General features: G+C 41.8%; 3 protein-coding genes across 4 annotated transcripts in view; 1 reads left to right on the top strand and 2 right to left on the bottom strand.

Moving 5' to 3' along the window:
- Positions 1-4,886, bottom strand: LOC117249793 (uncharacterized). The gene is made up of 7 exons (XM_033615517.2): positions 4,790-4,886; positions 4,626-4,663; positions 3,448-3,666; positions 1,712-2,844; positions 1,403-1,540; positions 707-818; positions 1-221 (listed from the first exon to the last, which is right to left on the bottom strand). The coding sequence occupies exons 1-7, from the start codon at positions 4,852-4,854 to the stop codon at positions 148-150; spliced, it is 1,779 nt and encodes a 592-aa protein (XP_033471408.2). The 5' UTR covers positions 4,855-4,886; the 3' UTR covers positions 1-147.
- A 2,157-nt stretch (positions 4,887-7,043) lies between these two features.
- Positions 7,044-25,388, top strand: LOC117250009 (adrenodoxin-like). Of its 2 annotated transcripts, XR_013490516.1 has the most exons (5): positions 7,044-7,559; positions 11,938-12,062; positions 12,299-12,428; positions 14,865-15,030; positions 19,198-25,388. XR_013490516.1 is itself a non-coding variant. In XM_033615936.2 (4 exons), the coding sequence occupies exons 1-4, from the start codon at positions 7,426-7,428 to the stop codon at positions 14,971-14,973; spliced, it is 498 nt and encodes a 165-aa protein (XP_033471827.1). In that variant the 5' UTR covers positions 7,044-7,425; the 3' UTR covers positions 14,974-15,867. The 2 variants fall into 2 exon arrangements, 1 of the variants encoding a protein (XP_033471827.1); XM_033615936.2 differs by lacking the exon at positions 19,198-25,388 and having other exon boundaries at positions 14,865-15,867.
- Positions 15,975-25,408, bottom strand: part of LOC117250006 (rho GTPase-activating protein 20-like) — a 31,477-nt gene continuing 22,043 nt past the window's right edge. Inside the window, exons 15-16 of the mRNA XM_033615933.2 lie at positions 24,195-25,153; positions 15,975-19,102 (exon numbers count right to left, since the gene is read on the bottom strand). Coding sequence (XP_033471824.1) covers positions 18,290-19,102; positions 24,195-25,153 — 1,772 coding nt within the window. The 3' untranslated portion in view covers positions 15,975-18,289. The remainder of the gene's footprint in view (positions 19,103-24,194; positions 25,154-25,408) is intronic.

The raw sequence follows: 25,408 nt of genomic DNA, 5'->3' as shown, positions 1-25,408 counted from the left end.
TGTAGTATGCTTAGTTTAATTCAAGGAGATTTAAGATAATGCAGACAATGGTAGCCAGAACTAATGAAGACAATATTGTCTGTGAGATTATTCAAGAGGAAACCAATCAGGAGAGGCTTCCTCTCATGTTGTGTTTCTATGTGGTTCTCATGCAGTGATCTGGTACGAGCAGATGGACGCTCTCTTCAGTTCACAGTCAGCGGCTGTCCACCAGCTCTCATCTGCAAAAAGGGTAGGGACAGAATTGTAAAAATGCTCGCATAACGTAAAACACATTTCTAGGGTATTTGTAAGACCATTTTGTAAAAATATGCCTGAGCCAAACATGTCTGGTGACTGGTATTCACAGTATTTCTGCAGTTTAAGTCATATTAAATGTTGTATAATTGCACTAAAGAGACAGAATGATATCTGTCTAAACAGCAGTAGTCAGGTTGCCCTTGGTGCCAAAGGGCAAAGATTCCTTCATACAAGTTAATATTTTATCTTATCAAACTTTCCTTGACGTGGCCAGACAGTTGTTTGAGCTTCTCTAATTTTAACCTTTTAATTAATAGGGCACCTATAGGCGTCATTTTAAAGACAATAAATGTGCTATCTCTTTTTTTTTTAAAGAAACGTGTCAGTCTGATACAGATGTTTTCCAGAAAATATATACATAAATAATCAGTTAGTGTGTGTTAATGTGTCTGTGGTGTGTTCTTACCTATCTTGAACATCTCCACACAAACAGGTTTTTCAGTGTGAATGTTGGGGTGACCTGGCATCCAATCGCTGTAACTCCACTCTGACCCATCTACCCATGATGCCTGCTGGTTCTGAGGTGTGCAACACCAACACATACACATATATCAGAAAATATGCACATTTATGCACACATAAACCATTCTATTCAAACTGAGAGTTAGCATATTAACATACTTAAAAAATACTCTGTTGAAAGTTTAAGTCCCGTTTAGAAGTCTTATTTAAGTAAAAGTACAGAAATATTATCAGCAAAATATGCTTCAAGTTTCAAAAGTAAAAGTACTCAATAAAGAGATTTGCCCTTGTTACTGACGTATATGAGTAAATGGCTAATACTGTTACATCATTGCGTAAGAAGGTTTTTACATATGTAGTTTGTGATTGTGGCCTTGTTTTGTGACTGCAAGGAAACAGATGTTGCATTTCAAAATAAAAGTTTAAAGGTCAATGTTTTACCAACGTAAGAATAACACTATCTGTCCTGATGATAACATATCTGATGGCACTCTCCTTGGCCTCCATTTTGTGTAGCAGTACAGGACCAGACTGTTGGCGTCACAACCAGTAAGCACATTCATAGAAATGGTGATGTGAGGTAGTTTTCCAGAACGTTATTCTAAATGTGAGTAGCTGACTGTTGACGAGATGAACTTGCCTCGACCGTCCCTCCCAGCCAGGTCAACACAGGGTTGCTCTCACCACCCTTGGTCACCAGGGAGACCAGGCGGGAATGCAGATCGCTGGTTGTTACAGATGCAAGCTCAGCATTTGGGGCAAGAGCTCTGCATAAGGCCTGGAGACATTGGACATAGAAAAGTGTGAGATTTAATTTGTAGAGCCACAAACACAGACTTTTATTGTGGGAAGGTCTTTGAGACAAAATAGTATGGGTGACATGAATTCACAACTGAAAAGTTATTATCTCCCTGTCTGTAATTGTAATATGAGATGTAATGTGTCTAACCTGTGCATCTTGGAAGGCCAGTGGTGTGGGGTTGAACTCGTAGCATTTTCCATTGATGACCTCCCCTTTACATGCCAGCGTCTTCGTTTGGAGACCAGGTGTGGAGCGTTCTGTTCCCTGTCTAAAGCCCTCTGGGATTGTAATAAAAGGTTCAGTACCCTGTCTGAAACCATCTGGGATAGACCTGAAGGGTTCTGTTCCCTGTCTGAAACCATCTGGGATAGACCTGAAGGGTTCTGTTCCCTGTCTGAAACCATCTGGGATAGACCTCATAGGTTCAGTTCCCTGTCTGAAACCATCTGGGATAGACCTGAAGGGTTCTGTGCCCTGTCTGAAACCATCTGGGATAGACCTCATGGGTTCGGTTCCCTGTCTAAAACCATCTGGGATAGACCTCATGGGTTCAGTTCCCTGTCTGAAACCAGCAGAAACGAACCTCATGGGTTCAGTTCCCTGTCTGAAACCAGCCGGGATAGCCACAATAGGTTCAGCAACTAGCCTAAGGCCATCTGAGGCAGACATCACAGGTTCGGTTCCCTGTCTGAACCCATCTTGGATAGATATCATGGGTTCAGTTCCCTGTCTGAAACCATCTGGGACAAACCTCATGGGTTCGCTGCCCTGTCCGAAACCATCTGGGATAGACCCCATGGGTTCGGTTCCCTGCCTGAAACCATCTGGAATAGACCTCATGGGTTCTGTTCCCTGCCTGAAACCATCTGGGATAGACCCCATGGGTTCGGTTCCCTGCCTGAAACCATCTGGGATAGACCTCATGGGTTCTGTTCCCTGCCTGAAACCATCTGGGATAGACCTCATGGGTTCAGTCCCCTGTCTGAAACCATCTGGGATAGACCTCATGGGTTCTGTTCCCTGCCTGAAACCATCTGGGATAGACCTCATGGGTTCGGTTCCCTGCCTGAAACCATCTGGGATAGACCTCATGGGTTCAGTCCCCTGTCTGAAACCATCTGGGATAGACCTCATGGGTTCTGTTCCCTGCCTGAAACCATCTGGGATAGACCTCATGGGTTCGGTTCCCTGCCTGAAACCATCTGGGAGATAAGGAGCAGAAGGATCCTCCACCCGGACCCAACCACCGCCGTTTTTCTGGGCTGGAACATCAACAGGGACTAGAAGACAGAAGACCATAAGATTATACAAGCTTGTTTAAGTGTAGTGAGGTTCCAGTGAGTACATAAAAGAAGACAAGATGAAGGGTCTATCTCCATGCTAACAAGCTCATGATGACAATACTCGGATGTTTAGCAGGTTTACGATGTTCACTGCCTTAGTTTAGTGTGTTAGCACGAAACACCAGAGTTATTAGGACTCATTATTTTGGGAACATGAGTGTCATGACAAAATTTCTTCCAATCTGTCCAATCATTATTGAGATGTTTCAGTGTGGATCACAGTGGTTGAGCGACCAATCCCTTGAGCTATGAATCTAGTATGACCAAAGTATGTGGTTTTACAGATATCTCTGCCATGTCTTTGTAGTTTCTTGTGGGTAGTGGCTGAAAGTAGTGAAATGTAATTTGAATTTCCATAAAGTGGGACAATTTCACTCTCTGGCTTCCTCAGCCTCATCAGTCAGCCAGTGTCTTCTCTCTATCTCTCCAAATCCCTCTCCTAGAGAAGGAGGGACAAATGCTACAAGACATATTTTACACATGAAAAACAAAAAAAAAGTTTAAGTAATTAGTTCTTCATTGGTGTGATTGTATACTGACCCACTCTCCTGTCCATCTCACTGATGTATTCCTGCACCAGGCCGGTGTTGAGGTCAACAAGGAATCTCCTGGAGGGCTCAGTACCTTGTCGGAAGCTGTCAGGAACAGGTTCACCGATGTCAGAGTGTTCAGTGCCCTGTCGAAAGCCATCAGGGAGTTGGTAGGTGGAAGATGTCTCCTGCAAACTTCTGGGGTCTCCAAGTGGGAGAGCCTGGAGGCCTGTGAGGGGTTTATTTTACAGTTAGTCATGAAAACCTAAATGAATGCAAGTCATCCTGCTTATTTATTCAGTGTCAGAGATTCTCACATACAGGCAGGAACCTGGCGATAACCTTGCTGATTAAACAACCACCCTTGTCAGTTGACAGATTAATGGCTGTTTGGCCCTTTACATAAATGATTAACGATTGTGCCAGAATAATATGTAGGCTTTTCTTTAACAGTGTAATAAATCAATAATGGTCAAAGTCTAATTTCTTTACTGGCCAGTTGCTTTGATTTCATTGCTGTTTGCCACACTCAACAGTTTTAGTGCCAAGGCAACCGACCATGCTGCCAAAATAAACTATGACATGGAAATGGTCAAATATGGGATAGACCATAGATAGACGGTATAAATACTAAATACTAAATCTCCTCGTCTATCCAAAGTCTCTAGTTAGCTATGGGAATGTTTAAATTCTCCAAATAAATCAAAGGTAATATGATACAAGGAAAGAAACTGAGGGTCAGAGTATAAAACATAATTTCATAGAGACTGTGAGAAAGATAGTTATACTATGTATTATTGGATTATTCGAATTTTATGTTCTAAAAGAAAAGCTTATGTCGGGAGACGAAAAATCAATGATAAAAACTAAATGTCTCTATTAGGTTTTCTTGTGATCACAGGAAAGATCTCATTAATGCATTATTAAACCCATTATGTCATGATATCAGAATTCTTTATTTTATTTTGAAAAATAGGATCATAATACACCTCCATGGCCATCTGTAATAACATCATTATCTTAAGTAAGAAATGTATGTCACTATCAAGAAACAGGCATTTTATAATCATGATAAACTAAAAGCATGGCATTGTCTGCAAATTAAATCATTCGGAAAATCATGACAAAAAGCGAGCACAGAAATGATCTTTCTAAATACAATCAGAGATGAAAGGAGTGAGAGCTTACCTGACAGCGCCAGGAATAGCAGCACTAACTTGAACATCCTGTAAACACAACAATAAACAGAGCAACTTTAAGCTGCTGCACGATTTGATCTTTAGCTGTATAAGCACCTGTAAACCTAGAGACTGTTGCAGCGTAGAGACGGTGTCAGTTCATGTGTTGCTTACCTGAGACCGCAGTGATGAACACGCAGAAACAATAGGCCACCCGTTAATATATCACTCCCGGTCATAAACCCCTACATAATAACACTTTGAATGAGATTATTGATCAGTCTGCACCTCCCATAGTCTGATGATAACTGATATTAGATGCACTTTGCCCTTAGGTCTGGCCTGATAAAGGTTTGAACACCATGCAGCTAATTTACCTTGACATCATAGTATACTGTACACATCCTGTTTTCCAGGTTTTGTCAATACGTCGAAGGTGAATGGCACTTGGTTTAAAGGGTAGCCTAATCAATATCTGTGAATGTGGACAGAGAGAGATCACAGCAGGTGAACAAATAGTAAATGTGATGGTGGAGGGGATTCATGTTTTGATGTTATTGCTGGACCTTGTTGGTACTGTTGACGTAAACACAAGGTCGGAGGGAGGAATTCAAGGTCCCTGTTTTCAAAACACTATATTGTGATACTGGAATGTTTGCATTTCCTATCCAGAGCTATCACCACATATCAGCAATGTTAGAGTCTAAAGATACAGTTGGGATCTTCATGAAAGAGGTGATGAATTACATCTCTGGCTCCACCTGCTGTGTATGCAGCAACACACAGAAGCTATCCAACCCTTAGTGTCATGAGGACTTATAACAAGCTGTGGAGGATTTAACAAAAGTCCAAAGGGGCGTGTGGAATTTGATTTACTTTATTTTTTTCTATCTTGGCGGGAGAGAAGGGTGTGGAGGTGCAGATGTGGAACGCTTTGACCTTTGTTAGGCAACACTTCAGTGTGTGGGGTTGTTCATACTCGTCTGCACAGCGGGGCGGTGAACGCTCCCATAGCGAAAACTGCTGTAACTGCTCTAACTCCGCTCTGCCGGCTGACGCTGTAATTCAAAACGAGCAATAAAACTCACGCACACCCTGATTGGTAGACTTTAAGCAATCACATGGACATGTACGGAGCATTTTCTGTCAGCGGCGTCAAGCCGGCGATGATTAATCCGCACCCAGCAGGAAGATTGTCGGTTTAGCTTTCAAAATAAAAGTAATGTCTGCAAACAAAAATTTGGATAACTATCTCTAGTTGCCTTACTAAGTATGAACATAAAGGGATAGTTAAGACTTTTTTAAGTGGGATTGAAGGGGGTACTTATACATAGTCAGTGTATTACATAAAGTAGATGCCAGTGTGGAGTTTGGCATGAAAGCTGGGCAATCTGCTGTTGTCGAGTGGTCAGCTACAAAATGTATTTTAGCCACCTAAATAAAATGTAAGCCACATTGAGAGTGAATGACAGTGATTTCCAATGGGGAATTAAGCCATTATATTGCTCTCTCTTCAAAACCAGACTCCATTAAGAAAAACAGTGATGTAAGATCACCAAAAACAGGTGCCGCTGTTATCCTGCTGCCTCAATCAGTTTGTTAATTTGTGTTATTGTGTGACTTTGGTGTTAAAAAGGATTGGGTCAGATTCACCAAAGTCACACAGTAACACAAACTAACTATCTGATGAAGGTAGAGGTAGACCAGCAGCTACCATGTTCAGCAAGCTAAAATTACTGTTTTTTGTCAATGGAGTCTGGTGGCGTTAAGAAACTGAAGATGGTATCTTGCCTGTCAAAATGGGCTGTCTGGCAGAAAGGTAAATGAGTAAAAATAGTCTTAGTTTTAAGAGTACACTTAAACTGATTTTGTTGGGTGGAAGTTTATTAAGGTGGGTATAATACATTTTGCCACTGACCCCTATCCACAGCAGCTCACTGCGTAGCTTCTGTATCAGACTCCAGCCTGCTTCTCCAAACTTGGGGCTGACATCGACTGTGTTTAGTAAGCTGAGTATGGATAAGCACCCCATAAAACCACACTTCCAAAAATCAGAAGTATCCCTTTAAATTTTAACCTCTGGCAACATTATCAATTTTCAATCAGTCAATCTTTATTTATATAGCACTTTTCATACAAATAGAATGCAACACAATAAACACACACATTAATTCAGAGACTGTAATGGTGAGGACTAAAATTATAACAGCACAGGAAGTGAGGAAACACCAGTGGCAGGATAAAAACAATTTCAGATCCGTCAATAAATAAATAAGTAATGAAATAGAAGAATGTGTCGGCTGAAAAAACAAATTAATAAAAATAAATGCACACTAATCATAAATACAAAATAAAATAAAGATGATGCATACGTTGGTTGCTAAAGCTTTTATTTTTAAAGTCTATACCGGAAGTTGTCGCGTGATGCCTCCTCTGACACCGTTTCCTTGGGAATACATCGGGATATCTCACATTTGCCGATTGACCACATAAACCTTGTGTGATTGAACCCGATAGCGTCTTTCTGCTTTGCTTTTTATGAACTATCCGATTACGACAGCTCAGTCACGTAACTTAATTGACCCCAGACAGCGACCATAGCTCCGTTACGCAATGAACGCGACAGTGACAGAGTGACTTCTCGCAGCTAAAACAAGCTAGCCTAGCAAGCTAAGTTAGCGCAGGAGCTAAGTTAGACAACTTCGGGTCTGTCCGCTGAGAAGAGCTCGACCGAAGTGGACTGTGTCGGCGTTTTCAGCAGCTCGGATATCTCTTAGCTTCTTTTTGAATAGTCTGTAACGTTTCCTCAAATGGCTTTGGTAACGGCGCTACGAAGACTGGCTCACGTAAGGTTACGAGAATATTCGTGGAGGACGGCGGCAGTAACTTCCACTGCCTGGCTGACTGGTCAGAGGAGTTTCACCACCGGCACACAGCCTCTGAGGTGAGTAACTCCACTTTTAAATTACTGCTCAAAAGCATGTCAGTGTTTGTACCTAACTGAACTGGTCAGGAAGTTCATGTGTGGCTTGTTTGCACGCTTCATTTAGGAAACAGGGAGTTATCTGTGACCTTTGCAATCAGCACACACCTGGCAGCAATCAGATATTCAATGAGAACGTTTTGTTACGGCCATTGCTGTTTGCTTTGCTGGTGTCGAGCTGTACCTCTAAATGAGACCCTGTGCAGGAAACGCCAAACATTTAATTTACGTTTTAACTTTTTGAATTGTGTGTTTTGTGTCCGCGGCTGGTCCCCCAGTAGCATCACTAAAGGGCAGTTTCCACCAGATGCGTGTTGGTTGCGTCTGCGCTCCGGCACGGCAGCGGAGCCGATAGGATTCCATTCTAGTCAATGTGTTTGTTTCCACCAGCTGCGGCTGTGCTGCGTTCCGGCTCCGTCTCAGCTCCGGCACTCCGGAGCCCTCCGCAACAGATACGCAGGACTTCTATTTTTGCCGGACGCCGGAGCACAACGCAGCAATTCAGCACAGAGCAGATTGTGCGGGGCAGGAACTCGTGCACAGAAACACAATAAAACATCCGGTTAATTTTCAAAATAAAATACATAGTGTTCACGGCGGATCATATTTCCCTGCACTACACCTTAAAAACTACATAATGGGCATAGGCAGGCCTGAAGTCAACAGGTCAGAGGTTTTCAGACGTCATTTCACCCCGTGAACACCATGGACGAGGAGATATTAATCATGGCAGTGCACTGAGATGTCTTTCGGCAGAGCTGCACCGCACAGCAAACGCAGCCGGTGGGTATTGACGGACGGCGGAGCACGCAGCGGATAACCAGCGCTGCCGTTCCGCAACGGACACGCATCCAGTGGAAATCCGGCGTAACGGTAATGCCAGTGGTGAGACCAGTCTTACCATTACTACAGTACAATAGCCTTGAGGTTACACTGAAATGCACTGCTGATTCACTTGGCCTGTGGCCTCTAGTGTGGGTTGTGTCAATATTTAGTGTGTTGCATCACTCAAGTGTCAAATTTGTGAATGGAGTTTGATGGGTTTTTTAAAGAAAAATCAACAAAAATACTTGCAGCAATAATGATAGGCTGCTTTGGATTTTTATTAAATAGTGAAAATGAGATTTAAGGGTGTGAAACCTATAGTGTGTATGCCACAAAATAGCTGCAGAGAAACAGTTTTAACTGTCAGGATCTCTCTTTTTTTGGTTGAACCTTGGATGAAGTGAAGACTGAGGCAAAAGTGATGCATCTCAGGTGCAAGGCTTTGCCCAAGGCTTGCTTCTCAGGGTTAGACAACTTGTTGAATTGCACAATCCTGCACTGGCCTTAAACTGAATACCCTGTCCCTGTGGGCTCACGTCAGGCACACATGGCTGGCCCTGACCCTCTTGTAACTATCGTGTCGAAAAATCCACTTGTGCGATCAAAGTTTCATGGACAGATTTCCAAGTCCCATGTTTGTTTTGTTTCAAGAGGTTATGTAGTGCAGGAGGTGGTATGGAGTTTGATGATTGACATATTTTTAAAGCAGATTATACATGGTTCCCTCTGGTCCTGAGATTTTTCCAGGAGGTCATTGAGTTCAATACTTGTGGGCAGGGAAATGAGAGAATTTCATAGGTTTGTTGAGAGTGTCGGAAATTTTATAAATGGGGTCATTTAACAGGAATAATGTGTACTATGATTCTCATTTTTATTTTATTGTTAATTGTGAAGGTGAGCAGTCTCTGAAAGGGCTCACTGCTCCATCTTCTTAGCTCTGTGCTCCAATTTTGTAAAAATGTTATGCTCAGTGATATCAAAGTTAACAGCTCCTTTCCCACATATTTTTTTCAAATACTATTTAAAACTGGAAAAGCTGAAATGGGTTGGCATCTTAATTTGATGCCCATTTTGATATTCACACAGGTGTAAGAGCGCAGAGGGTTTATTATGTATTGATTGCACCCAGGATAAGAACAATTTTGGAGATGTGTGTTTGAATCACTGTCCTTGACTCTAACTACTGTATTTGAGCCAAATCCCCTTGTCACAGTTTTTGGATTTCTACCAGATAAAATAACTTGTGGGTAGCGCATCTCGTGATTTTACTTCAGTAGAAGACAGTTGCAGATCCCAGACATCCCCAGTGCCATATTGTCATGCCTAAAACTGAAAAAAGATAAGCATCAGAAGGGTCAGAGAAAAAGTTTCATAAGGTTTGGGGTTCATTTCTCACCGCTTTTTGCTCACCCTTCCACATTAGCTTCTGGATAGCGCAGTATTATCTTCTGTATTCTTTGTTCCAGGATGTCTGGCCCCTAAAATGTGATATAATGCTCTCTTATATTATATTTATTATACAACCTATTTATTTGCTCCTGACCTGGGGCTGGAGCTGGCAAGGGTTGCATGTCTGCTTTCTACTGTGTTTTGAAATTGAAAATAAAATTGGGGTTAAAAAAAAAAAAAAAAAAAAAAAACTTGGAAAGAACATTAACTGCAATTAAATGTGACCACTTGACCGGTGACGCTAAACAGATTAAGAACATTTCCCCTTGGCCTTCTTTATGCTGAACAGAAACATTCATTGACTGCACAATGGACAAATGTCTCATTCAACACTGTTAAAATGCCAAACAATCTGTAAAATTCATTGTCTTTATGTATAGGTTATGTAGTGACAGATAAACAGGGGCTTAGTGTGGTTTTTGAAGAGTTCCTTTCCATAGATTTTCAGTTATATCTGCTGCCATATGCCAAACATTAACATTGGAATTGCGCTGTATAATAAAACTCAATCATACTCACATTTTTAAAATGATGTATCACTCTAAATTGTCTCACAAGAGAGCCAAATCACTAATTTTATCAAGTTTAATTCTGACATTATTCATGATATAATATATCATAATATTTTCATAGGTGTATGACAAAAATGTTGAAATTACACCTTTCATTTGGTGAGACTTTAGTCCATTTGTTTTTTTTCCCTGATGGGTTAGAAGGGATCATTAATTTTTAGCTGGTTGCTATCTTCTAATTTAGAAGCTGGGTTGGCCTTAAATATTCAGGGCTGGAGAGCTCATTGCAAAAATATAAGACTGTCAGGAAAAGTTTGACTGTAGACGGAACTCGGCCATAGAAAGCAACGCCTGCTGCTACACATGAATATCATTTTATTTTAATGTGCGTCATAATTCTTCTTCTTGAGTTAGGTTTATAGAACTCCTTTACTCGATATCAGGCATGTCTGTTGTCCGGCCTCTGTGCCCATTGCGGCCTGCGTCTTGTCTTTTGAAATATATTATGTGGCCCACCACACAATATTGGTTAATCAAGCAAGTTCTCTATATTTTTTTCTGTTCACCTCACGATTTCAAGACTATCATATAGTTTGTAGACATGCTCCAAGTCGTCGTAACTACGCAGGTAGAATTAATGTGTTTGCATAAACAGAGGGTAAACAAGCAAACAAGCAGCAGACATTTCCTGTGTGGTAACAGACATGACCAAAGCAAAGAAGCATTAAGTCAAAAGCAAGGGCCACTGCTTACAGGAGCAGCTGTGATAAGTTGAATACTTTTTTCCTGAAAGGTGAAAAAGTTGCGTTTGTCTCATTACTATGTGGTTTTTCTGTTTTGTTTTTTGTTTTGTTTTGTTTTGTTTGTTTTATAACCCACATGATGCAAAAAGCAGATGCCCCCCAGGTATTTTTCACATTATTTAATCTGGCCTCCATTCATACAAATATATATGAAGACAAGGCTATTTTTTGTTTTTGTTTGTTTGTTTTATTTTGTACAGATTTTACCTTGTATGTATGTAGTTTTAATGATTAATTGCTGATCATATAGCTGCAGACTATTTTTCTGTTCTCACCTCATAGTTTCAGCTCTAGAATTGTTCACAATCATAAGCTACGATATTTTTGTCTGAAGAATTTATCTCACTTATACTTCACTTAAAGGGGGGATGATGGGGGCGCATGTGTATCTGTTTGAGTTAAACCACAAAGTCTTAAAAAATGAAGCATTTCTACAAATTTGGTATAATATGGGAATTAATTGTGCTCGTATAAATAAACAACAGTAAAAAATTACGCTATGTGTTTCCTCACGCTGAGATTTTGAAGCACTTTGGCAGCAATCTGGAAATCCATCGGTAAACAATGTAAATTGCAGAATCTGTCTTGAGAGATTACTTTGGCAGTTGTTAAACTGAGTGTAGTGTTGAGCTGTGGCCACTAGAGGGAGTGAAGTGTTGTGGAAATACTCACGGCTGTGATTAAAAATGAGTCAGTTTTTGTGTGTAGATAATGGTAAACTAAAACTGTGTTTGTGTGTGTGTGTTTCAGAGCAGACAACAAGGTGACGGTCCACTTCATCAACAGAGATGGGGAGAAGATCACAGTGAAGGGGTCGCCTGGAGACTCACTGCTAGATCTTGTCATCAATGAAGACCTCGACTTTGATGGCTTTGGTATGTAAGCACACGCACACAGCCCCCCCCCCCCCCCCCCCCCCCCTTACTCCTGCTCGCTCCTTTCATCACTCCTTTCTGTCTTGTGCCGTGACATCAGAGCTCCTCACTGGCATGATCAGACTTGTCTTATTCTACAGTAACAGTGAGAATCATGGCAGATAGCTGCCTGTCTGCATCTGAGCTGAATGCCATCCATCAGATAAAGTAATGAAAGTGTGTTTGTGTGGTTTCAGGGGCGTGTGAGGGAACCCTGGCGTGCTCCACATGCCATCTGATCTTTGACGAGGATGTCTACAAGACTCTGGGGCCCATCACAGATGAGGAGATGGACATGCTAGACTTAGCCTATGGCTTGACTGACACGTAAGGAGAACACAAACACACACCTGTGTAAACACACACACCATTTACTACTGAGGGCCAGACCGGTTTATCCAGTCGAGGGATTATATCGACCACATCAACTTTAATGGGACTAATATGGGAATTATTAACATTTTTCAGTAGCAGCATGTCTACATACACAATACTAGTTAATTAGATGAATGTTTTTTTTCTATGGAAATGTGTACCTAAATTAAGAATTCTTATATCCTCCCGAGACCTTGTGTCCTCATGTGAGGACATTACATTTTGGTTTTACTAGACCTTATACCTCATTCTGCTTAACCGAGGTCTAATTCGTGGACGCTTTTCTGTGCCATCTCTTGGTAGTAAGACCACGCTACACAAATTCATGTTATCCATCATGTAAACAAGATGGCGGCCACCTAAGCCAATTCAGTCTGCAGCTGACCGCGGCGCAAAAGTGGACAAAAACTGATAAAGTTTAATGGTTTGAATTTGTTTTTTATGATCAAGGATATTAGTAGTATGATATGCCATACAAATTTGACAAATTTTAGCAACAGTAACAAGCAAAGACGCTGTTTATTAGAAAGTAGTCATTTGAAGACATTGCGACTTTATTATTGTCTCGTTTGAGGACATTGGGACTTAATTATCGTTAACAGTGTTTAATTTTTTATACTTATCAGGTCTTACTGATCCCAAATAGCTCAGAGAAATTAAAAATACATACATAAAAAGAAGCTTGGGTCTCAGGAGGATATGTTATTTCCATGGCCCAGGGAAGTTCATTCAGTATGAGCATGAGCTGCTCTCTCCCAAAGCCAGAAACCAGAGAAGTAAGTCTCAAACTTGTGATGTCATAGGGTATAAAGTCTGATTTTGTGGACACATAGAATCACTGTTTTATATTTCATACCCAAATGAGCTTAATTCTATTGTAGTGTTCCCAACTGTGAACATCTCTCCCAATTCATTGTCTTTGGAGCAGCTCCAGACTGTATACCCTATGACATCACAAGTTTGAGTTTTAGCACTCTAGATTTTGGCTTTGGGGCAGAGTTGTTCATGTTTACCAACATTTTTTGGCTGTCTTAGACCACTGGTTTCCAAATTGGGACTCCCACCCCCCACTAAAATATTAAGAACACTCATCTTTGATGCAATACTCACAGTATTAATTATAAAATATGTACCTTGTAAAAGGTAATCCGTTTACTCAAAAGGGGTCCCTTGAGGAGAAAGGTTGGGAACCACTGTCTCAGACCATCAGAATAACGTATGAATTTTGAAAATGGGTGTAGTCCCCCCTTAACTTCATGCCTGTTGTGTTCACAGGTAGTTTCTGCTGCCCCCCAAGTGGCAAGACCAGAAGTGTAGCCAGAGTAAAGTTGTTCAACTTTCTTCCTCAATGGATATTGATATGCATATTCATCATGTGGTGTCAATATGCGATATTATGCATCCAACTACATGTTGAATATGCATATCAATATCCACTGAAGAAGAAAGTTGCACAACTTTGTTCTGGCAGGTGGCTGCACTACACTTAAAGCCCCGCCCCCAGCAGCTCATCTCAAATTCTGTTGAGTTTCCCATAAAAATTTGCATAACCCCTCCTTTGTACCTCTGTGAAATGCCAGGAGCACCCACAGCCCCCCTCCTGACCCCGCTACTGCAGGACTATCTATTTGCTCCAGGTACTGACAACGGGCAGGATTCGAACCCACATTTTGGGTAGCTGGCATCTTAATGCCACCACGCCACCGAGCACCCTTCACACTGAGACCTTTTCTCCGGGCGTATTTAACCTTTTCATTTGGGTGTCAGACTTTAAATTTCACCTGCCCTGGATAAGAATCAAACCATCAACCTGACCAGATTTGAACCCCAGTCTCCCACACCAAGGCCAGTAGCCTTACCTACTGAGCTAAGCTGCTGCTGTACATATACCTTTTTTTCTGGGCGCATTTAACCTTTTCATTTGGGCGTTGGACACTAAATTTCACCTGCCCTGGATAAGAATCAAACCATCAACCTGACCAGATTTGAACCCCAGTCTCCCGCACTAAGGCCAGTAGCCTTAACCACTGAGTTATACTGACTATAGATATACTTTTTCTCCGGGCGCATTTAACCTTTTCATTTGGGTGTTGGACTTTAAAATTCACCTGCTTTGGATAAGGATCGATCCTTCAAACTCATGATCTCAAAGCAGCTCTTCATACAGCTCTTCAAACAGCTCTTCAACAGCCTGAGCTATTCCACCTCACACTTCCACTGTGTTTCACAAAGCCTTTCACTCTCTCCTGGACAGCGACCTTTTAAATTCACCTCAATACTAGCCTCAATAAGGACCGAACCAACGATCTCTAGTTCTCCAGGCACAGAGATGTTATGCCTGTTGCTGAGAATATGGCGACCATTAACTCTAACTCTTTCTCCCCACAGATCTCGACTGGGTTGCCAGATCTGCCTGACAAAGTCTCTGGAGGGCATGGTGGCCAGGGTTCCAGAGAGTGTAGCAGACATCCGACAGAGCAAAGACGGATCATCTTAACCTGCGGCGGGGAAACGTGAATGTCCACAGTGTGGTTGTGCCTGGTCAGAACTGAGGGTATGTGCATAGGGACGATGGTGGGTGAAAATCTGTCAGCACTGCTGCATCCACTGGACTGCCTACTCTTCTCTCCTTCTTTAAAGAAAAACAAATGTCCAAGTCACAGCTCTCAATAACCAGGATGTAAGAATACAATATTTGACTTTTTAAATAAAGAGAAAATAATTTTTTTATAGACGTAAACTACACTCGGCAAGCTTTAGTAAAACTGTAAACTCTGTAACCGTTAAAGAATCTTGCCACCCTTGTAGTATTACGACATAAAGTATAATCTCAGATAAACCTACTATATATCTTATAAACTCCTTATCCATCCTGATTTGGATTTTTTTGAAACGTGTGAGTCGCACAGGCTGACACATGAACATCAGTTTGCAGTGGCTCAGTCATTTATTAACCTCAAACTCCATCATGCTGCTAAACACCTCTAGTTTGTGGCTGTGCCTTCAATTATCTAATTACGTACCATATGCTTTTCTTGTAAAAATATAACTGACTTTACACTGACACTTGTTTAAAAACTAGATCCTCTCTTTGTGTGTAAATTCAGTCATATTCACTCAACAAGATGACGGTAGCCCGCTGACTGCAGCCAGTGACTGAAATGTCTGTGAACCAATACAACTAACAGTTCTCGACGCCTTAGAGATTGTGCTGATGTCGACACCCCTCCCCCTCTTATTTTATTCTACACATGTATACCCCTACTATTGTTGATCAGATCCTTCATGTAACCATATAATTCCATCATGTGATTGTACATAGCTAGAACACAAACCTACATCCATGTATAGAGTGAAAAATAATGTAATAAAAAAAAAATCACCTTTCTAATGGCGTGTTGAACTGTCAGTTTTTACATGTTCTGTATCTAATGTTTGAAATGAAAATATGACACAGTATGAAAAATATACGACCACAAATGTCACCCAATAATTACGTCACACATTAATCAGGTCATTTTATTTGCAAATGCAGATTTTTAGGCTCGTTAACACAGCGTATTAATACGTATATAGAAAGGAGGCATAGACAATATAATAAAGCAACAGTCTAAAGTTTATAAAGCTGCATAAAATATAAAGCTTGAAAAACATTTCCCCCTGAAGGGATTATATTTACATTACAGAAAAATTGGGACAGAACATGTGATTAATGCAAATCGATTCAGGCTGGTGCGGAAACCACACTGTTGGCAACAAATACAAAACAAGGATCGTACCTTCAAATTGTGCGACTGCAAGCATGTGCTGGAAAACAAAATTTAAGTGCCACTGCTAAGAAGCATTAAAAAAATACTTAGAGAACAGCTGATAGCATTTATGACCAAATATTGAAAGACAGCAAAACCTAATCAGTGTCGCCTACAACTATTGACCTCCGTTGACTCTACAGTTGGTAAAAAGCAGTAGGAACATCAGTACAGACTCAAAGGGAAACGTTTTTATTTTTAAACCTGGACCCTATTTTCTGTGTGTCAAATGGAGATAACAATGTTTGAAATTGATCCTAGTATTGAAAGAGACCAATTTATGTCCACTGAAAGTGCTTGTTACCTCTGACAGGCTCAGATTGTTATTAGAAGTGTCTGACCGTTTTATGAACCCTGTGATTCGTTTTTCCGTGAGCAGGCCTCGCTCAAGGAGAAGTTAAACTCAGGATGAGACTTCTCATTGTGCGAGACTTGGTCACACACAGTAACAAACAGAGTGGATCTTTCTCTATAGGGTCTTCCCTGTAATGTCACACACTTTGAATAACAATCTGAGCCCATCAATGGCAAAAACAAGCATTTTTAGGGAACATTAACTGACTGTACACAGTTGTCCTTAAGGAATACATTGCAATCTGTTTCATTGCTCGTCACATCGATACAAAAACATGAGAAAATATAGTCCAGGCTGAAAAATACTTAAGAACTTCCTTAAAGTAATTAAGGGGAAACTTAAGATTTTCCTTTTTAAACCATAAAATGTGAGTAATCCTACAACCTTAATCTACAAAACTCAACTAAATTTAGATACTTGAAGTTACATTAAGTTACAATTCTGAATCAAAACTATAACCACGATGTATAAGCCATTATATAAGCTGTTCTTTTGTTATGTACACTAATGTGTCATATACAATAATCCATCGTTTCATCTTGTGTAGTGTGTCATAGTAGATGACAACAGACGCCACAGAAAGTCTAGCATGTTTGATTTTCTTTTTGTCGCAAAAAAAGGGAAAAATGATGATGTGAAACAGCAGAAGCACTTTATCAACCTGACGTGTACTACCATTAGCATCAAGCTCAAGCTCGTAAACAATGTTACTTCTTCATAATGGAGGATAAAAAGGAACAGCCAGTGACTGAACAGTAAAAATAATTGAAATAGGACCAGAATAACCTGACGACATCACACGTCGTGAAAGACACTGTGTAGTCTGTCATGTCGGTCGGCCAAGTCACAGCACGATTTTTTGACTCCACAATTGCCTAATCTGACATAATCACCATCGGTACGGACAAAAATGTCGTATAGTGTGAACCAGGCATAACTTGGTGTAAAAAGCAAAATGAAGCTCGAGGCAGAGGCAGAGTCACAGTGTGAACCCAGGCTGCATTGATACCACAGACCTACTACAAAAACCATTAATGTCATAATTATATCCAGATGCAAGTATTGTGAGTTAATTATTTAATCAAGTGCCAATGCAGGAGAACAGTGACACTCATTATGCTGTAACCATTTACTAACTGTACTTTACAGATTTGAATGTCCAAATGCAGGCAATCCAATGATTAATGAGAGATTCTACTTGATCATGATGAAAGAAGGCAACAGCAGGTAGTTAAAATTGGCAGGTTTTAACTTTGGCCTAATATAAGTTTTTTAAAAAAAAAAAAAACCACAATGGTGACATTTCTTAAACAAAACCCATTAAGTCAAGATCAGATAGAACTTAGTTTAGACTGATGAATCTATTGTGTCAATATAAATGAGGTTACAAAGTAGTGTTCTTTCTGCATGTGTAAATGCAGCCTCGAGGATATTCAAGCAAAAATGTTCTCTTAATGGCAGTAAGCTCTAGGCAAAGTTTAAAATGGACTTATTTACTCACGTTTAAAAGCGTCTAATCACACACCAGAAAGCCTTCATGTATTTAAGGTGCAGAGTATACTAACTAATCATTTTATTCTCAGGTTGAAAACGGCAGTGACGTGTTTCTACTGAGTTTTATTTTAGTGATTTGTTGTGCTGTGTCATAATCAGACGTAAGACTCTTCAGCAAACAGGAGCTGGTCAAAGTCTGGCTCTGCTGTGGGGTCACTGCATCTCTTCAGCCACTCCCTGCGACTCTCCACCAGGGCCAGCGCCACCTGTTGGCTGCTCTGAGGGCTGCTGCGTGGGTGAGAGGAGAAATAGTCCCTCACTGCTTTGGCAGCGTACGGGGAGAGGCAGAAACGGGCCTCTGAAGTCCCTCCCTGTGACTCTGCCTCTGAGACCTTCAGTCCTGGGTCGCTGGGTAGCCTCGCCCGTGTCAAGGTGGAGGCTCGGTCCACAACCTGCCGTCCGGGTTCTGACCCCCGGCGCTTGTGGGTCTTGGTTTTGCATGCCTCCTCGACAGAGTGAGACTTGTGTTGCTTAAACAGGGACAGGGATGGCCCACTCTGCTTGTAGAGGGAAGGTGGTGATGGCTGCTTCAGCTCATTCACTTCACCTTCAGCTGCACATCTGTGGTTGGTGATGTCACCATCGGTGTTGGTGTTGTTGAGCTGCCTGATGGTTAGCGTGGATTCTGAATTGAATGAGTGGGATTTGGGGAGGTTGAGACTCCCTGTAGAGCGGTGGTGGGAAGGTGGGCTGTATGAGTCCTGTTTCAGGTGTCTGGGCTTGTTGGTGTCCAGGCCAGGCCGCCCCTTTACTCGGCTCCCTCCTCCTCCTGCGTCCTTAGAGGCTCTGCTGGAGGTTTTGGGCTTGGGTTGGCTGCTGGACATCACTTTCCCTCGTCCCCTTTCACCTGCTTTTCCTTTCTCTGGGCCGGGTTTCCCAAGTGTGAGCAACTTATCAGCAGGTCCTCCCTGTTGGTAGAAACATGGAGTGCATTGACCTTTGAGTTCAGATTTTCTTCACCACATATTGATGATTATATGACATTTCTCTGCTTTGGTTCTAGGATGGTCTGTCTTGGATGGATTCCCTGATCTTCCCACGGCTGTTCACAGGCTCTTAGTTGATCAATAGATGCCTTGGCTGGTTTTGATCTGGTGTTCACCTCTCTTCCCCACAGCCACTGTAAGTGATGCCTTATACCTCTCCATTCTTCTTTACCCAGGTCGTACCAGCAGAGATCTTAAAGTGTTGGGTAATTTGTGGAACGTTCTGTTCTGACAGTCCAGCATTGTGAGGGAGCATGGAGCAAGACAGGACTTTAAACTTTTGGCATTGAAAAAAAAAAAGTCATTAAATACAAAACCTAAACTGATAAAGGAAATGTAGACATTTAAATTTTTTTTATTCTATTTTTAATATTTGATTCCAAAATTTAAAGGGATAGTTCTGATTTTTTTTGAAGTGGGGTTGTACAAGGTACTTAACCACAGTCAGTGTATTACAGTACCTACAGTAGATGTCTGTTGGCACGCCCCCCAGTTTGGAGTGCTGACACAGGAGCTAAGCAATGTACTGCTGCGGAGTATGTTAAATCACTGTTTCTCAGTGGAGTCTGGCTTTGAAGGGTAGGCTAACAGCTTCAGTTCCCTGTCGGAAATCGCTGTTTGACACTAAGGTAAAGCAGCAAAAATACTGTTAATGTAGTATACACTAAAACTGATAGATTTTTTTCTAGCTGACCCTGTTGACACCACTACATTGCTTAGCTTCCATGTCAGACTCCAGCCTGCTTTTCCAAACTGAGAGCAAGTACATCAAGTGTAAGTACCTCACACAACCCCACTTCCAAAGCTCCTAGCCATCCCTTTAAAGTCACTGTCCTGGCTCCATAAGGGAGTCCACTGGATTGCCTGTAGTGGTCCCCGTTGTGATATTAGCATCATGGTCTTAATGACGGGGGGATTTTAATCATTACTCCCTCTGCTAATAGCTTTGAGTGTCCCTGGACCTGCTGCACCTCCTCTGTGTCCTCCTCCCAGATTAGATACTCTGCTCTGTGCCTTAGGTTTTTACTACTAGTCTTGTGTTGGAAGAAGTGGTTTCAGTTTGAACTGAGATATTGATTTATGAGGGTGAGTTTCCTGTTCACACTTTATCCCCTGCTTACTGCTTTGCTCCTGCTCACCAGTAACCTGTTGTGTGAGTTGGTACTATTGATGTGTCAGGTGAAGATGTTGGAGCAGCATTGTTTAGGGAATATGTCGTCCAAGTACAGATGGTCAGGTGGGGGTGTTAAAATATTTAGTGCATATGTTGGCTACATGAGGGGAGATGAGTGAGCTCATGGCTGTGCCTTTAGTTGCACCTTGACACATCTCCAGCAGCTGGTTTTTATCTCTGGGCAGAGGTCTTATGTAAGGTGCTGGAAACGGTACACTGACATCTAAAAACACCAGTGTAAGTAAGAGGACACTTCAAGTCTTTGATCTTTTGGACTCCCTCACACTTAGACTGGTGTCTTTAGATGTCAGTGTACCGTTTACTGGCAACCTCTGCTGAAGGACAACTTATCCTCCAACTGCCAGAGATGTGTCCAGACACAACATATTGCCTACACACACACACACACTAAAGGCACAGCGATGGCATCACCCATCTTCCCCATTTGTAGCTAACCTGGAGTATTTTGAACAGCTGCTTTGATAACAGCACCCACCTGACACCTGCTACAAGGATGACTGTATTGCACTGATCCAACATCCACAGCATTGAAGGAATACTTCACCCACAAAATTACCATTACACATGTACATAAATTACTCACCACATGTTATCTTAATTTCATGAAGGAAACTTTGCTTTTCACCCAAGCCTCCATGATAAACAAAGAATTCAGAAATGGTTAACATTATTTATGAATGACTGTTTAACAAAAGCAAAACATCTGTTTACATCTCATACAGTATAATCCAGTCTGAGTTTGTTTTGATATAGTTTTGCTGTGCCTCAAATAATGAGAGAATGTTGACCTTTTTTGGATTCTCCGTTCACTGTGGAGGCATGCAAGAAAAAGTTTCCTCAGGAATCAAGGTAACGTGGTGAGTAATTTATATACAAATAGTCATTTTGCTGGTGTAGCATTCCTTTAACTCACATCAGCCTAACCAGTGAGCAGGAACAAGACAGTACGCTGCTGTTCATGTGAAGATAAAGACCAGTGCACAGGAAACTCACCCTCAAGTTCAACTGTAACCACCACCGACAACACGGGATTACTATTAGGACCTTCCTACACGGAGCAAAATATGTAGTCAGTTAAGACACGGCAGCATGTCAGACCTACAGGAATGGATGATTAAAATCCTGCCCTACCTTATACCAATGACAGACAGAACAGGGACTACATGAGGTATCCCATGTGACCCCCCCTCTTATGTGTCTGGACTGTAAGAACATCTACCTGAGATTTTTAAGTGACAGGTAATCAGCACCTACCACAAACAATTCAACACATTACAGGTACAATTCGGATGTTTTCACATTCATAGTCGGTGTATTACATACAGTAGATGTCAGTTGACACACCCCCAGTTAGGAGAAGCAGGCTGGAGTCCAACACAGATTCTAAGCATATACTGCTGTGGATGGGTGGGCAGCAGCAAAATGTATTTTAGTCCCCTTTGTTGTTGTGAAACTCTTAAGAGTTTAGGTGTATGCTATGCTGAGAGTATTTTAACAGCTTTACCTCGCTGTCAGACAGCAAGGCCGTTAACAGCTGTAGTTTCCAATCTATGCTCTCATCAAAGCCAACAGATTACATTGAGAAAAACAGCAATTTTAGCTCACTGAACATAGGAGCTGCTGGCATGACGTGATTTTGCCAAGTAGGACATGCCTCTGACATCATCAGTGTGCTGCTCCTGTGCTTCTCTCAAATTTGTTTGTGCTACCTCAGAACTAAACTAGCTTTTTAGCGAGTTAGCTTGCTAACTAGGTAGGCTATGTTAACAAGTAAGCATGACAATAGGCTAAAATAATGTTAATTAACGTAAAGAGTAAGGATAATGTCATTTTTGCAGTTGCAAAGACCTGTGAAGGACACATTTTCCCTCCCTCTTAATTGCCAAAGCTATCCTTTTGCAAGATTGCAGTGCTGGTGTTGATCCAGGGCCATCATTGCCATGTTGATCCAGCACCAATACTGCTATGTTGATGTCGACGTAAACAAATCATCCACAAAAAAAGGAGGGAAAATGTGTTAACTGCAGGAATTTGCAACTGAAAATGCTTTTATCCTTACTCTTTGTTAGTGAACCGTTTACTTGTTAGCATAGCCTACCTATTAGCAAGCTAGCTCGCTAATATTCTTGTCTATTGGCAAGTTTACTTACTAGCATAGCCAACCTAGTTAGCAAGCAATCTCTCTGACCCTGCAGTTGTTTTCAAGGTTTTTGTTCAGTTTTACTTTTTAGTTGTACTAACTTCAATTTGGAAAAGTAGCTTAGCTCTGAAGAAGCACAAAGGATTTTTGAGAGAAGCACAGGAGCAGCACACTGATGTCAGAGAGTCAGAAGTTCCAGGAACGCAGTGTGGGATGTTGATCCAAGAACATGTCCTACTTGGCAAAATCACGTTGTGTGGGGCTGCTGGTCCAACGCTGTATCAATCAGTTTGATAGTTTGTGTTATTGTGTGACTTTGGTGAATCCAAACCAACCTGTTAAATGCCAAAGTCACTCAATAACACAAATAAATAAACTGATGGCAGTAGACCAGCAGCTCTTGTGTTCAGCAATGTTTAATCACTGTTTTTCTCAATGGAGTCTGACTTTGAAGAGAATGATATCAGGGCATCATTTTCCTGTCTGAAACTGCTGTCTGACAGCAAAGTAAAGCAGTGAAAATACTCTGTATGGTTTACACTTAAACTACACTAAAAACATCTTGTTGCTGACATCCACCCCATTGCTTAGCTAATGTATTTAATACACTGACTATGGTTCAGCTGGGGTCCAAATTATCCCTTTAAGATATCTGCTGGTACACCCTAACAAAGAAGAATGAAGAGGTATATGACATCATTATCACATGGTTGAAACAGAAGGGAGCCCCGACGATAGACTGAGTGAACACCAGGTCAAAACCCGTGACAACATTTACTGTGCAGGGGTCAAAGGTCATCAACCAAGAGCCAGTCAACAGCCAGAGAAAGATCAAGGAGGTTATCTGACACCAGTAACCACTCCAACCAAGACAAGCACCATGTTCTCCCCTACATGTTACATGAGTGAAAGTTTATTGAGGAAGTACCTGCACCATGACTATTCATGCTAAATCCAGCATAAAGTGCTTTCACCATTAATACAAAAGCTGTTATGTAACTAACTCCTTTGTTGCTTTAACACAAATACTGTTTTAATCATCTAATTAATGGTTATCACTTATAATCAACTGTTATTTATGAGAGCTCTTAAGTAAATGTCAATTAAACTTGTTACTTCCTGCAGATGTTTCAAATTAAAGGCTTTTTATGAATAGCATGTGGAACATCTGTGCAGTACGTGTCATTTAATTAGCAGTAGCTTAAAAGCACTTGAAATGAAATTAGTGCTGTGATAATGTACTTTATGCTGAATTTATCATGATGACTGCGAAACATGGACGTGCAGAGTTTGCATAAAGCTACAGCTGGTAACTTTATTTAAAAAACAAAAAAACAAATTGACAGCTATGTTAGGGACTCCTTGACTCTGGTTGTTTTCAGTCACGTGCTGCAATGCCATTAGCAGCACTATGAGGAGGAGGAACATGATTCTTTCCACAGATTATCCTCCTCATGTACTACTGTGTGGATATAGTTCAGCAAATATGACATTTAAAGTACCAGCTGTAGCTTTAACAACCAGTTAAAATGGTAAATAAGAAATAAAGGCCTGGTTCTCTCTGCAGCTGAGGTATCTACTATTTTTGCTTTGAATGAATAACAGTCTCACCTGCAGATACATGCAGTGTTTCAGCAGGTCAAGGTACATATATAATGAATAAAGATTATTTTACTCACCCCTGTCTTGTCCTCCTCTTCCTTGTCCAAGTTGTCTTGTTGGGTTAGTGACAGCCTGCGACCTTTTTTCAGCCAAGAGTTTGGGTGGAGGCCCCCGCAGCCTTTTAATGTTCCCCAGTTGGGTGCTTCTTTTGGTGCGGAGTCTTTTGGACAGGTCCCCAGGTCTGGTTGTCCACCAGGGGTCAGAGCAGAGCCTATGGTGAATGGTAAGGTGGGGACGGATAAAGGGACAGGTAGAGGGGGAGAGCTGGAGGACAGATGTGTCTTGGTTGGGTGGAGCCCCCGTTTGATTGTGCAGGTGTGGTCGCTGCTGAGGGAGTGCAGGGAGTCGAGAGAGTCCAGGGAGGAGCGGGTTGGTGCAGGGGAGTTGGGGGTGGAGGAAAGGCTGGGGGAGCTCACTTCCTGAGCTGCTGACCTCACATCATGGAGCTTAAACACGGATTCACCTCCACCCCTCCGAGTGTGACCTCTAGAGTGTGTATGAGCGAGTGTGTGGTAGATGGGCTTCTTGGAAAGCTCTTCCTCATCATCTTCATCCTCACCAGAGAGACCATCAGTATTCTCTGAGGCGCATGGCCGGAACTTGGCCATGTACGCTATCGCTGGCTCTGAACGCCTCCGCTGCCTGTGCCGACCATCCAGGGACAGTGAGTCAAGGGTGGAGTCCACGGTCAGTGAGTCCTGGGTGGAGCAGGAGAGGTCTGCGTCCTGTCTCCTGCCTCTGCTTCTCCCCAGTGGGTGTAACTTCTGACCCTGTGGGCTGTCAGCTTGGGCCTGGGGGTTATCTGGGTCTGTGTCCTGGTCATAGTCACTGACTGTGATGGAGTCCAGGCTGCCTCGCAGTGGTTTGAGTCGAATGTGCCTCCTGCTGCTGAAGCCCGGTGAGCCACCGCTGCTGTTGTCCAACTCGTTCTCTAGACTGTCGTAGGACGAGTCGGTCAGAGAGTACAGCCAGGAGTCTGACGGTCCAGAGAAAGGACGAAGACACAAAACAGAAGACATAAATGAGACGCACGTATGAAGACTGTGAGAGACAAACTATCTGTGAAAACTTTTCTTTCATAGCTCAGAATCTGCAGATGCCAGTCAGTAAACTCTTTATAGAGACTTTCTGTACTCTGTGGGGGTTCAGTGACATTTACAAGATATCATTTTAAAGAAATAATGAAATAAAAATCACATTTTCCAGTTTCTAATCTTGTGTGACTTGTGCA

This window comes from Epinephelus lanceolatus, chromosome 24 (assembly GCF_041903045.1).
Source record: "Epinephelus lanceolatus isolate andai-2023 chromosome 24, ASM4190304v1, whole genome shotgun sequence".
Taxonomy (NCBI): domain Eukaryota; kingdom Metazoa; phylum Chordata; class Actinopteri; order Perciformes; family Serranidae; genus Epinephelus; species Epinephelus lanceolatus.
This window is presented reverse-complemented; position numbering and strand designations above follow the sequence as displayed.

Coding starts and splice junctions, on each gene's coding strand:
- LOC117249793 (XM_033615517.2), bottom strand. CDS start 4,854: ATGACCGGGAGTGATATATTAACGGGTGGCCTATTGTTTCTGCGTGTT. Junction 4,664..4,789: donor GTTCATCACTGCGGTCTCAG/GTAAGCAACACA, acceptor TTGTGTTTACAG/GATGTTCAAGTTAGTGCTGC. Junction 3,667..4,625: donor GCTATTCCTGGCGCTGTCAG/GTAAGCTCTCAC, acceptor AACCCCTCACAG/GCCTCCAGGCTCTCCCACTT.
- LOC117250009 (XM_033615936.2), top strand. CDS start 7,426: ATGGCTTTGGTAACGGCGCTACGAAGACTGGCTCACGTAAGGTTACGA. Junction 7,560..11,937: donor ACCGGCACACAGCCTCTGAG/GTGAGTAACTCC, acceptor TGTGTGTTTCAG/AGCAGACAACAAGGTGACGG. Junction 12,429..14,864: donor GCCTATGGCTTGACTGACAC/GTAAGGAGAACA, acceptor TTCTCCCCACAG/ATCTCGACTGGGTTGCCAGA.